At 32.8% G+C, this 14,178-nt stretch overlaps 2 protein-coding genes and 2 non-coding genes across 5 annotated transcripts in view; 3 read left to right on the top strand and 1 right to left on the bottom strand.

Moving 5' to 3' along the window:
• Window positions 1-2,698, top strand: part of LOC101497414 (endoplasmin homolog) — a 5,365-nt gene extending 2,667 nt beyond the window's left edge. The window contains exons 9-16 of one of the 2 annotated variants that reach the window (XM_073367165.1): window positions 7-40; window positions 172-371; window positions 461-676; window positions 771-936; window positions 1,150-1,285; window positions 1,391-1,541; window positions 1,660-2,064; window positions 2,172-2,698. In XM_073367165.1, coding sequence (XP_073223266.1) covers window positions 7-40; window positions 172-371; window positions 461-676; window positions 771-936; window positions 1,150-1,285; window positions 1,391-1,541; window positions 1,660-2,064; window positions 2,172-2,429 — 1,566 coding nt within the window. In that variant the 3' untranslated portion in view covers window positions 2,430-2,698. Of the gene's footprint in view, window positions 1-6; window positions 41-171; window positions 372-460; window positions 677-770; window positions 937-1,146; window positions 1,286-1,390; window positions 1,542-1,659; window positions 2,065-2,171 lie in introns of both variants that reach the window. The other variant, XM_073367164.1, reaches the window with a different exon arrangement.
• Window positions 2,699-3,952: 1,254 nt separating this feature from the next.
• TRNAL-CAA (transfer RNA leucine (anticodon CAA)) lies at window positions 3,953-4,036 on the top strand. Its single transcript has one exon. It is a non-coding gene; the product is annotated as a tRNA-Leu (tRNA).
• A 4,394-nt stretch (window positions 4,037-8,430) lies between these two features.
• TRNAL-CAA (transfer RNA leucine (anticodon CAA)) lies at window positions 8,431-8,514 on the top strand. Its single transcript has one exon. It is a non-coding gene; the product is annotated as a tRNA-Leu (tRNA).
• Window positions 8,515-9,882: 1,368 nt separating this feature from the next.
• Window positions 9,883-13,081, bottom strand: LOC101497079 (thaumatin-like protein 1b). Its single transcript, XM_004499223.4, has 3 exons — window positions 12,860-13,081; window positions 12,003-12,699; window positions 9,883-10,646 (listed from the first exon to the last, which is right to left on the bottom strand). Exons 1-3 carry the CDS (start codon window positions 12,924-12,926, stop codon window positions 10,433-10,435), a joined length of 978 nt encoding a protein of 325 aa, XP_004499280.1. The 5' UTR covers window positions 12,927-13,081; the 3' UTR covers window positions 9,883-10,432.
• Between the last annotated feature and the right edge of the window lie 1,097 nt (window positions 13,082-14,178).

Genomic DNA, 14,178 nt, shown 5'->3' with positions numbered 1-14,178 from the left:
CCTGCTGATGAAGACGAGTCTAGTGATGAAGATGATTCGAGTATGTATAACTTAAGAATTCAGTTGGATCTTCCTTTTCGAGATGCTGTTTTGGTGTTTGTCCATTGTTGTATTATTGTATATTATTTCAATTTATTTTGTCTTTCCTAACTTATTTTACTCCTTAAACAGCTGAAAGCTCCTCCAAGGAAGAAAGTGAAGATGAAGATGCTGATAAAGATGAAGATGAAGAAAAAAAGCCTAAAACAAAGACAGTGAAGGAAACAACTTACGAGTGGGAACTTTTAAATGATGTGAAAGCTATATGGCTGAGGAGTCCAAAGGAAGTAACAGAAGAAGAGTACACCAAATTCTACCACTCTCTTGCCAAGGTAATATTGCCATCATTATTTATGTGATACCTCACGGTCACTCTCTGAGCTTGTTAATATTTATAATGTTGAGGATTTATGTTGTGCAGGATTTTAGCAATGAAAAACCTTTATCATGGAGCCACTTTACTGCTGAAGGCGATGTCGAGTTCAAGGCAGTCCTCTATGTGCCACCTAAAGCCCCTCACGACTTATACGAGAGTTATTACAGTTCAAACAAATCTAACCTGAAGTTGTATGTTAGACGAGTCTTTATTTCAGATGAATTTGATGAATTGTTGCCTAAGTATCTAAGCTTTTTGAAGGTAAGTTGATGTGCTTTGTCATTGCAGACGAGTATATCTTATGAGGATCAAAATGGTTTTCCTTAATAAATGTTCTTTTTGGCATTGGGAACAGGGCCTTGTTGATTCCGACTCTTTGCCACTTAATGTATCTCGAGAAATGCTTCAACAACACAGTAGTTTGAAGACAATCAAAAAGAAACTTATTAGGAAAGCCCTTGATATGATCCGTAGGCTTGCTGATGAGGATCCTGATGAGTCCACCGACAAAGAAAAGAAAGGTATGGTGTAATGACTGCTGGGATCCATGTGCCAGAATTCCAATTCTTTTATGGTTTCTAACCCGTGTCAGTCCCATATGAGTTGTTTTGTTTTATTGTATTTTTGTTTTTGGGTGTTTTTCTTTCTCATCCCTTTCCAAATGTAAGTGGGAGGTTTCCTGAATTCCCTTCATTGACTTTGCACTTCCACCAATTTACCTTTCGATGCAGAAGAGATGTCATCTGACATCGATGAGAAGAAAGGTCAATACACCAAGTTCTGGAATGAGTTTGGAAAATCCATCAAACTTGGTATCATTGAGGATGCCACCAACAGAAATCGTTTGGCAAAACTGCTCAGATTTGAGAGGTACCTTATAATTTTCTAATTTCCTTGTGATTAAATTCTTAGGGCAGTGTAATTTCCCCATTTCATCAGTTAACAATGTAGCTGATTCCTGAAACTTATATACAGCTCCAAGTCCGAGGGTAAATTGACATCTCTCGATCAGTACATATCTAGAATGAAAGCTGGACAAAAGGATATCTTTTACATAACTGGAACCAGCAAAGAACAACTGGAAAATTCTCCATTCCTTGAGCGGCTTAAGAAGAAAAATTTTGAGGTGCAATTATAATTGTTTGAATTTTTATGAGAAGTCTTCTGCTTCCAGAAATTGTCTTTATTTTGTATTTAGAAAAAATGATGTCTTCTAAGTGTATTTTCTTTTCAATTCACTACAGGTTATTTACTTCACAGATCCAGTTGATGAATACTTGATGCAATATCTGATGGACTATGAAGATAAGAAGTTCCAAAATGTGTCCAAGGAGGGTCTGAAACTTGGGAAGGATACTAAAGACAAGGAACTAAAAGAATCCTTTAAGGATCTAACTAAGTGGTGGAAAAATTCCCTTTCAAAAGATAATGTGGATGATGTGAAGATATCCGACCGATTGGATAACACTCCTTGTGTCGTGGTTACATCAAAATTTGGTTGGAGCGCAAACATGGAGAGAATCATGCAGTCTCAAACTTTGTCAGACGCTAGCAAGCAAGCATACATGCGCGGCAAGAGAGTTCTTGAGATCAATCCTAGACACCCCATTATCAAGGAACTCCGGGAGAGAGTAGTTAAGAACCCTGAGGTACGTTCTAAATTAGAATCTTTGTATTTGCTTTACTTGATTGATTCGACTCTCTTTCCTTCAGCATAGTTGGGTTTTTTGGTTGACACAATTGGCTTACATTTCAGGATGAGGGCGTGAAGAACACAGCACAGCTGATGTACCAGACTGCACTCTTCGAAAGTGGTTTCTTGCTGAATGATCCTAAGGATTTTGCATCCAGGATTTATGATTCAGTGAAGACTAGCTTAGACATCAGTCCTGAAGCAACAGTTGAAGAGGAAGATGACACGGAAGTTGAGGTTGAAAGTGAAACAAAAGAAGAAACATCTACTTCAAATCCTGAAGCTGATGAGGTAAATGATGATGTCAAGGACGAGTTGTAGATTTGCACGGACATCCACATTTTTTACTGATGTAGCTGTGAGTTGGGGTTATTTCTCAGTTCAGCTTTGCGATTCATTGTAAAAGTTCCTGTCATGAGTATTAGTTTCTAAGTTAAGGGACTCATCCGTTGGAATTTTGCCTTAGCACATTAGTCTTAACATAGTACTGTTCAAGAAATACTGCTTCTGTTTTGCTTCCTTTCCTCTTAAAAATAGTGTAGCAGCCATTCAGCTTTCCTTTTATTTATAATTGATCAGTCTTTATTGCATGCGATGGCGAAGTTCCACCTAAACAACAGTTGAAATGCATTGCCAAAACAACTATGATAAACATTGTGTTTAATTACCCAGCTGTAAAAATGCAGTCATTAAATTACTTGATTACACTAGCTATTTTGTAGTGTACTTAAACATAACTTATTGATTTTAACACCAGCAAGCGCTGTTAATAATATGTCTTTGCCTGACAACATAATTGCAAATCACAATTAGCCACCGGAGCAAATGACATGGTACCAAGCTTGCAATACCCGCAAAGTTGGCTTTGGTTTCTATAGTACAAGTACAAACCATGTTAATTACTCAGATTCTAAGCCAAGCAAAGTAAACACTACGTTTTTTTTTATATTCCGCTATATCACTCCCTAATTAAATAATCACAGCCCCCATGCCTATTTGATGGTGGCTAATGGAATCGATTCTACTTCCTTTTCTTCGGATTGTCTTTCTTTCATCAAACAAACTCCGATTAGATTTTTGAAACGTGAGTTATAATCTGATGATGACTTTTATTCTACATGTTGTAAAAACACACGGTTTAAATTGGATGGAATATGCAGCGAAAATAAATTATTTCCACAAAACTAAGGGTACTATTAGTATTTTTTTTATATAAAAGTACTCTTAAAAGTTTACATATATATATATAAAGATCATATCAAGTAAGACGAGTTTTACAATGAGATGGTGAGAAGATTAAATTTTAACGATACAAGAACTAATGTCTCGGTCTGATTGTGGTATTAGGATTTTAAATGAGCCTTGCCGACCATATGTCATAATCATACTCGAATATTTAGTGGAAAAGTGAAGTTGTTTGAATCCTCTCAACTATGAGTAGTTGATCTATTTATAGAGATCTTGTAATTAGGATATTACTCCACTACGTAGCCAATGCCACTTCCGATGTCTGGAGTGGTTTTTCAAGTTCGTGTTAAATGTATAAGAGCGAAGTGCTTAAAGTAATGAGTAAAGATTAACAAGTTTCTAAGCCTTTTGGAAGGATGGGTGAAAAATAATGCAACTGCCAACTATTAAAATTTTGTTAAACCTTTCAAGATTACAAAATAAATTTATCTTGTAAACATATATACAATTATGTTTGACATATAGTAAAAAAATAATATAATATAACATTAAAGTTTTTTCAGTATGATTTTTCTTCCAAAATATATTAAACAATTAATTAACGTTATTGGATTAGATTAAGAGTAATATGACATTAGTAATTACAATAACAACAAGTCAGGATGGCCGAGTGGTCTAAGGCGCCAGACTCAAGTTCTGGTCTTCGAGAGAGGGCGTGGGTTCAAATCCCACTTCTGACATTAATTTTCATTTTCTCCTGTATTATTTTTCATTTATAAGTTTTTCAGTAAAAAAAAGGGAGAAATAAAGTAATAAATATTATACATATAATATGAGATAGAGAGAGTATTAGTATATGATTTTTTCATCTATAACTTGAAGAATTGCATATTTGCATGAATTTATCCATCATTAGATGCCTCACCGAATGCCTAGATATTTAGACCTATAGATTATTGATAGATTTTTTTTTTCTTCTGAAAAAGTCTTTTTAATAATTTTGATGGAGTTTTAAATTTCGTTCGTACCCATACATCCTATTAATTGTTTAAAGAAAAGAAAAAAACAAGTTTTTATCCAAGTGAAATAATATAATTTGTTAATATATATACTCCATGAAGAAATAAAGGTGATCTATAGCCTAGTTTATTAGCTTATTGTATTAGGTTTTAAATTGTTTGATCAAACGACATATATTTATTAACACGGTTAAATATGCTTAATGAATTTAGATTTTCAAATCGTATTAAATTTAATTTAGAACTCCACTGAGCAAAATATATTTAGTGTTATACTCTTCAATCAAAGGTTTTTTATAATACTATACATCATTATATTCATTATATTGTATTGACTATTTTATATTTTGAATGAAATAGAGTTGTTAAATTAATCAAATATATCTATCGAATCTTCGATCCACTGTTTGATTTTATTACACAAACTGTTGGGTGAGCTCACTTCTCAAGGGGAATCCACCAATTTTAATAGTATTATTGTTATTATTGAAAAAAAAAATTTAATGGGCTTGGCCCACTTGAAGGTAATAAAAGAGATTTAAATACACACAAAAATAACGGAAGAAGAACGGTTGCCAGAGAAGAAAAAATAAGGGTTTGGTTCTGGTGGTGGTAACAGGTGTGTATCAAACTTGCTCCGTTTGATCTACAAAATTAGTATGTTATTCCTACCATTGAGTTTGTTACTCTAATATATAATTTGAGTAGTTTTATCTTCTTTGAGAGTTACTTTGGCATACCCACTTTAGTGGAATGTTGTTATAAGGTTATTATAGGGTTATTATTGTTGATTGATATTCCTTATTTTTATTAGGAACACTCTTTATGTACCAATTAATTATTATAGTGGAAGTTTTACTGAACTAGGTCGCGTGATTTTTATTCTCTCAATTTGAGGGAAGTTTTCCACGTTAAAAAGTGTGTTTGTCTCATATTTAATTTTCTGCCAATTAGTTTTGCTTTGTGGAATTGTATTTTCTGTTTGGCCATTTATTTGCACAGGTGGTGGAAAAAATATTCCGCACTATTGAGATAGTTATCGCTAATTATCTCTGGTTTTCCCAACAAAGTGGTATCAGAGCTCGGTTATTTGATTTGTGCATTTAAATGGAGGAGGAAAATAAAGGTCCAATATGATTAAACTCAACTCTTCTAATTATACACTTTGGAAGACTCTCATGGAAGACATGTTATACAATAAAGATTTGTATGATCCTATTGAGGGCGACACTGCTAAACCCGCAGATAAATCTGACGCTGACTGGAAGAAGATGAATATAAAGGCAGTGGCGTTGATCAAACAGTGGTTGGATCTTAGTGTTTATCCACATGTTGAAACTGAAATAGATGCTAACAAGATGTGGGAAAAATTAAAAGAGTTGTATGAACGAAAGAATGTGCAAAATAAAACATTCTTGATTCGGAAGCTGGTGAATATGAAATACAAAGATGGGGATTCAATGGCAAAGCATATGAGTATTTTTCAGAATACAGTGAATCAGTTGACAACTGCATAAATTAAATTAGATGATGAGTTGCAAACGTTGTTATTGTTGAGTTCCTTGCCTGATAATTGGGAAGTCCTTGTTGTGACGTTGACCAATTCAACTCCAAGTGGAAAGTTGAAAATGTCAACAGTTAAAAGGAGCATGTTGAATGAAGAGGCTCAAAGAAAGGAACGTGGTTTGATTAGTTCTTCCTCAAAGTCAGAAGCACTAGTTACAGAGTCACGGGGGAGAAGTCAATCTAGAAACTTCCATAGACGCGACAACTCTGAAAGTCGTAGCAAGCTTGGTCACTTGAGTGAGAAAGGACTCGACATACTTGCGAAGAAAAACTTTCTTCCTGTGAAAGGTACGTCTCTAAAAACTTGCACTCATTGTTTTGTTGGAAAACAACATAGAGTTTCTTTTCATAATACTGGTCCTCATAGGAGGCAAAATATTCTTGATTTAGTTCATACTGATGTTTGTATGATGGATAGTAAATCTCTTGGTGGTGCATCATATTTTGTTACTTTTATTGACGACCACTCTAGAAAAGTGTGGGCATTTCCTTTGAAATCTAAAGACCAGGTATTTGGAGTCTTCAAGCATTTTCATGCAAGTGTTGAAAGAGAAAAGGGAAGGAAATTGAAATGTGTTCGATCGGATAACGGTGGCGAATACAGAGGTCCATTTGAAGAGTATTGTAGAGAACATGGAATCAGGTTTGAAAAAATAGTTCCAACTGTTAATAATGTTTACATTGTTTGTGATGATAATTCCATAAACCTTGCATGTCATGATTCAACTTGGATTATTGATTCGGGTGCCTCATATCATGTTACTCCTAGGCGTGATTTCTTCTCATCTTACAGTGCTGGTGATTTTGGCATGGTAAAAATGGGAGATGAAGGAGTATGTAAAATTATCGGTATGGGAGATGTTTGGGTTGAAACTGGGATTGATTGCAAGCTTCAATTGAAGAATGTTAGACATGTACCTAATATTCGTCTCAATTTGATTTCGGTGAAAACCTTGGATATTAAGGGTTATCACTCTTACTTTGGTGGTGGTGGTATATGTAAAATCACCAAAGGGTCCCTAGTGGTTGCAAAGGAGCAAATTTTCACTTCTCTTTATAGGATGCCTACAAAGTTATGCAAGGAAGAAGTGAATGCAATTGAAGATGCATCTTCTGATTTATGGCATATGCACCTCGGTCACTTGAGTGAGAAAGGACTCAACATACTTGCGAAGAAAAACTTTCTTCCTGTGAAAGGTACGTCTCTGAAAACTTGCACTCATTATTTTGTTGGAAAACAACATAGAGTTTCTTTTCATAATACTGGTCCTCATAGGAGGCAAAATATTATTGATTTAGTTCATACTGATGTTTGTATGATGGATAGTAAATCTCTTGGTGGTGCATCATATTTTGTTACTTTTATTGACGACCACTCTATTAAAGTGTGAGCATTTCCTTTGAAATCTAAAGACCAGGTATTTGGAGTCTTCAAGCACTTTCATGCAAGTGTTGAAAGAGAAAAGGGAAGGAAATTGAAATGTGTTCGATCAGATAACGGTGGCGAATACAGAGGTCCATTTGAAGAGTATTGTAGAGAACATGGAATCAGGTTTGAGAAAACAGTTCCAAAGACACCTCAGCATAATGGTGTTGCAGAGAGAATTAATCGTACGATTAATGACAAAATCAGATGTATGCTCTCTCATGCGAAATTATCGAAATCATTTTGAGGTGAAGAAATGAAAACTGCTGTGGATTTGATCAATCTTTCTCCTTCTATTCCACTTGATGGTGATTTTCCAAATAAAGTGTGGACAGAGAAAGATGTCTCTTACCGTCATTTGAGAGTTTTTGGTTGCAGATGTTTTGTTCACGTTCCAAGAGATGAGAGGTCCAAGCTTGATAGTAAATCCAAACAGTGTATATTCGTCGGTTATGGTGATGAAGAATTTGGTTATAGATTGTGGGATCCGGTTGACAAGAAAATTATCAGAAGCCGAGATGTGATATTTCTTGAAGACCAAACTATTGAAGATTTTGATAAAGCTGAAAAACAGAAACCAAATTCCAGAAGTTACATTGAAAATGTTGCGCCTAAGCCTCCTGCAGAAACCTTTGTTGATGAGGGAGATATACAGGTAAATAATGAGAATGTAACTGATGATCATGTGCCTCACCATGATGAGCAGATTCCAGTTGAACCACCAGTCGAGTTTGAGTTGAGAAGATCTACTAGATTTTAAAGCAATGAGTTTAATCTCTTTTCGCTTTATGAGCGAAGTGCTTAAAGTAATGAGTAAAGATTAACAAGTTCTAAACCTTTTGGAAGGATGGGTGAAAAATAATGCAACTGCCAACTATTAAAATTTTGTTAAACCTTTCAAGATTACAAAATAAATTTATCTTGTAAACATATATACAATTATGTTTGACATATAGTAAAAAAAATAAAATAATATAACATTAAATTTTTTTCAGTATGATTTTTCTTCCAAAATATATTAAACAATTAATTAACGTCTTTTCAGAAAGAAGAAAAAAACAATTAATTAACGTTATTGTATTAGATTAGAGTAATATGACATTAGTAATTACAAAAACAACAAGTCAGGATGGCCGAGTGGTCTAAGGCGCCAGACTCAAGTTCTGGTCTTCGAGAGAGGGCATGGGTTCAAATCCCACTTCTGACAAGATATTTAGACTTATAGATTATTGATAGATTTCCATTTTTTTTTCTTCTGAAAAAGTCTTTTTAATAATTTTGATGGAGTTTTAAATTTCGTTCTTACCCATACATCCTATTAATTGTTTAAGGAAAAGAAAAAAACAAGTTTTTATCCAAGTGAAATAATATAATTTGTTAATATATATACTCCATGAAGAAATAAAGGTGATCTATAGCCTAGTTTATTAGTTTATTGTATTAGGTTTTAAATTGTTTAATCAAACGGGATATAATTATTAACTGGGTTAAGTATACTTAATGAATTTAGATTTTTACAGTGTATTAAATTCAATTTTATTTTGAATGAAATAGAGTTGTTAAATTAATTAAATATATTTATCGAATCTTTGATCCACTGTTTGACTTTATTACACAAATATATATTTTTTATTTTGATTTAATTCTTTAATTTTTAAGGAAACTAAATTCTAGTAATACAAAATTCAACCAAAAAATAAATAAAATCTGATCTCTAATTATTCTAATTAAAATTAAAATTCTACTTCTGAAAATAGACTTAAATAGTCAACCGTAAATAATGTTTTAGTTCATGTATAAAATTGAATGCAATATTCTTACCGGAAAGAATGAGCGTAAATAAGTTCAAGCTTCAACATGAAATTAATATCAAGTTGCGGGGGTAGGATAAGATATAGGAATAGCCATCAGCATAATAAGGCATGGAATAATATTGGGTGAGATATTAAATAAATTATATATATGTGAATAAAATGTTTGTTTGTGATATGATTGCTGCATGACATCACTAATGACTAAATAATACCATTAAATATGTGGCGGGAGCACACCATTCATTAGACTTAGCCTATGTTTCAATATAAGTTTGGATTTGCAATGTCGCTTCTCTTTTGTTATTTTTTGGGTGATAATAAGAAGCTCTAATTTTTTATAGATAACTTCACAAACTAAAATTACTAACATAAAATTTAAAAGAATTAAAGTTTAAATAATTTTTTTAGAGAAATTAAAATTAAAAGTTAATATATTTAAATAGATTAAAAATATATTTAATCTAAATTTTTTTTATTTTATTGTCCATAAATATTATGCTAATTCTTTAATTTTCGTCCTATTATAAATAACTTATTAAACAAAGTTTCTAGCCTTTAAATCAACAAGTAAGTGAGTTTATTATTTGACAAAAAAACTATTTCATATCATTTTCAATATATTTGGTTATAATATTTCACTTCTTTTAGCAACAGTATTCAAGACTATACACATGTACCACGAACGTGAAATGTTGACAAATTGAACTATAAATGCTATGCAAGATTGCAGATAATATATATATATATTGAACACCATAGTATACACGAATTTCCATTTCCTTATTGTAGCCAAATATTACATAAAAAACATTATCCAACCAATAAATGAATGAAATTTATCACGATACAAAGAATTGAAATAATAGTATTCCTAGTGATCAATAACAGACTAAAAAATATTATAACTAGAATAAATTTCAAAAGTGGAGAAGAAGACTCAAATATCCCTAACTAAGTTGTCATCTACATTGCTATAGCCTATGTATATAAATAAATATATGTGGTTGGTTAGGTATAACATAAATTAAATATATGTAATAGAAACGCCACCACAAGTATCCGAAACTCAGGATATTTAGGACAAAATGTCAAGGGTTGTAGGGTCATCGGCATGAAAGTTGAAACGGTTGGTAAGCAAGCATGCATGCCCTTGAAATGAGTCATGTCCTAGTCATTAAGGCCAAATGGGCCATACTTAAGTCACATGGTTCATGCTAATCAAGCAAATAAGTCAAATTTTAAAGAGGGTCCCACATTAATCCTTTTTGGGCTCATATTGGATAGTTATGGGCCAAACACTAGAAAATATCCTCACAAGAGTTGGCATAACCGCCAAATAGCCACAGTGACACTAATAATGGCTGCAATAGTTTGTGATTGGAGCACATGGGTGCATGTGGCATGTGAAATTTCACTTTGATCAAAACCACCTTCATACACCATTGTGCTGTCGTTATGCTGCGGTGAGGCAGAGTTAGAATTATAATTGTTCTGTTTTGTGTCTTGCCCTTGTGTTGCCTTCTGGCTGAAAATTCAAACACAATATGTAAGACTTCGAATATGTATTAAATTTTTTTACAATACATATATATCATAATATGATTTTAAGTGATTGATTAATAGTATAAAAACTCTTTATACATATAATATGTACTATTATAAATTAAATTCAACGTATAAGCATCTACTAGTAATTTTCTTGCATTGTTTTTACATTCAATGCATACTATACCAATATTATAATAGCTTAACGTATCAAATACGAGTCACAATGTGATTTGCCTAACGGTCGTGAATTTAACCCGTTAATGGTTACATTGATAGGGACATATATCTGAATAACCAATAATGGTGTGTAACTAACGATAACCCTTGGCATGTGTGTGACCTATATTTTGAGAATCCAATGCGAAAGAATGAATGAATATGGTCCATAGTCTCTCTCACAAAGGAGACCGATCACATTGGCTGACACTCATAATTAATTCTGCCGGCCAATATCATGGGCTACCACTCAACTAGGTTGCTTCTAGTAACGTAATAATTGACTTTTTTTTTAAATTTTAATACATTATTATTTATATATTTATAATATTATAATATACTAAAAATTAACAAAAATAGTTAGTAAAATAATTTTTTTATTTAATTTATTCATTTTTTAATATATAAATGTCATTGTTTTTACATAAATTCTCTATTGACATTGACTATCCACCAAATCACGGTGCCCAAGCTAGAAGTTCATTTATTTACTTAAAAAAAACTAGAAATTTTTCAAATGTCCACCCTTAATATCACTCTCTTCTTCAACTTAATCCTCTAAAATAAAATATAATTAAAAAATAATAATTTAAAAAAATGTGTGTTTATGATATTAATTAATTATTGTTTTATCAAAATCATTCAAATTATTTATTACAACGATATAATAAAATAATAAATAATCAAATATATCATAGAAAAAGACAAAATTTAACGAGTTATTAATGTATTAAGAAACTAAACATGTACACAATTAGGATATGTCAAAACATTTTTGTTCCTTTTTAACTGTACCTTTTTATGAATTAACATGACACAATTTTCCAATATGCTAATCTTTATTGCTATTTGAATTTTAATTATTTTTCACTAAAATCTTATTAATAATCCCATTTTTATGTTTTGAAGAACTACAAAAAAATACATCCTAATGAAACAAGAGAAGTGAAAATGTCACCTTCAATCCCACCCAACGTTAATCCACCCACTAGTTATATTATTATCATTATTATTATTATTATTAAACCCTAATAATAATAATAAAATTATATAAACAACACAACGGTAACTTTTGGACCGTTATTATTTTGGGATAAAAAAAGGTAAACGAACTAACCTTGTGGTAGGAGAAGGACAAAAAGTGATACTATAATCTCCTGCATTCGCACAAGTGAATGTGCTCGTTTTATCATCATACGCGTAGCTATACGCGCGTGGGCAAGCATTCTTAAACAACTCCGAGTAACTAGAAGGTTTGCAACTGTCGGGTGTCCCATACGCGCCGCTGCAACAATACTCCGGCGAATTAAAAGCTTCGCACGCACTCTTACACGCGACACTCTCTTTCCCATCCACGCTCATAACTCTAAGCTCCGAAGGACACGCGCCGTTTAGATCTCCGATGCATCCCGTGGTGGTGCAGTTATCGCCGGAGCCACCTTGAGGGACCACTAACATAGGCACGTTGTAGCCGTCGACGAGACTAACGTCATAGAAGTCAAGACCTCCTGAGCCGTCTAGAGTGAACTCAGCTAAGGTTGCTGGCGGCGCGGCTCCGTTACCGGCGCATTCGACTTTGCCGGATCCACAATCGCCGGTGAGGCAGGAGAATTTTCCTGTGGAGTCTTGGGAACAGAGGGTTCGGCCCCAGAATCGGCCACCCCATGAGGTGGGTGCGGCGACGGTGGTGGAGTCGCCGGTTTGGAGAATGAAGCCGGTGGTTGGAAGTGGTGGGACCCCTGCATTTGAAAGAATTCCTGGCCACACTGTGTAGTCACATTTGTTAACTAGCGTGAATGTTGTCGAAATTACCCCTGCAAATATTCACCAAAATTAATTAAATCACCTTATTACTACTTATTAAGCTTAGTATCATACGTTACAATGTTATATGACAATTTTAATTTAATTGTCAAATTATGAACCAAAATGTTTGTTTTATTTTTTTTTACGGTAATTTGGAATGATAGTTACCTGAAAATGATAGATGAAGTGTTAGTAAGAATGAAAAAAATGATATTGTTGCTTGGTGGTGATCCATATGGATGCTGTCTATAAGCTTCAAAAACTTGTAATGTAATATTAAATTGAAGAATTAATGTGAATGGTGTAAGAGAAAAAGAACTAGGAGACAATCGTTATCCAAGTTCTTAATCTTCTATATAAAGAGGTGTGAGAGATTTTTTTAGATCAATAAAAGGAGGTGGAAAAGGGTATTTATAGAGAAGTGGGGGTGAAAAGGGAATTGGAATAATTAATTATTTAATGGGACCCGTTGGTTATAACGTGGCTTTTTTTTATTCACTTTGGAAACCCGTGCTGGTGCTGAGACAGCATCTGACCAAAGTAACGTTGAACGTGTTTTTTTTGCTTTTCTACATCATTTCACAAAATGACAATTGTAAAAATTTAGCTGTTGACACCAGCCATGGCATAAAGGGACAATGGATGGAGCCCACTCATGAAGTGTAATGAAATGATTATTCAGAATTTCTTTCAATTTATTTTTGCTATTATAGATCTGATATATTAATTTGTGTTAATTCATTTTTCTTATATTTGACACATCAGGGTGAGTAAGATTTTATTTCCACTGAATTGGTGTAATAAGTGATTTGATTTTAAATAAAAATTGAAAAGCACTAGAAATTAATTTCAGAGAAATATTTATTCTAAAGAATTCATAACTGTGTCTATCATATAATATAAAAATATATTTTACAAATGTTTATGAACAAATATAGTCAAATTGACTCAACTTGTAAAAAGAACAAAAGGTTGGCTTGAATTTCAATAGAATTTGTTATGTGTAGCTTCCATGAATCGTATCAGCTTTTTGCTAGTAGTAGTTGCCAGCAGCTATAACCTTTCAAGGGGAGACATACCGAATGGATAAAAAGAAAGTCTAATTTGGCAACTTTTGCAATTTTGACACGTTTCAGACCTTATACGATATATTCATCCAATTATCTTTATGCATTAACTATAAACAAATCTATTTTATGTTTTTTGGTATGAAGTAACCACTAAAGGTTGACATTTTTTCAGAATATAGGATGCATCATTATAATCCTGTTTCTACCTATTTGAAAATGGATTGAAATTATATAATGTATATTCTTCGTATGGCAGTTGGTTGGAAAAATTCTTACTAGTACGCAAGAAAATAGATTCAACTTGCTATTAAAAAACTCTAAAAGTAAGAAGAAAAAAATATGAATTTGAATTATACAGTAGCCTTGATTCCCTATCTTATTATTATCATGTTAAGCACGCAACTTCAATTAATACTA

The sequence above is a fragment of the Cicer arietinum genome, chromosome 4 (assembly GCF_000331145.2).
Source record: "Cicer arietinum cultivar CDC Frontier isolate Library 1 chromosome 4, Cicar.CDCFrontier_v2.0, whole genome shotgun sequence".
In the NCBI taxonomy this organism is placed as follows: Eukaryota; Viridiplantae; Streptophyta; class Magnoliopsida; order Fabales; family Fabaceae; genus Cicer; species Cicer arietinum.
This window is presented reverse-complemented; position numbering and strand designations above follow the sequence as displayed.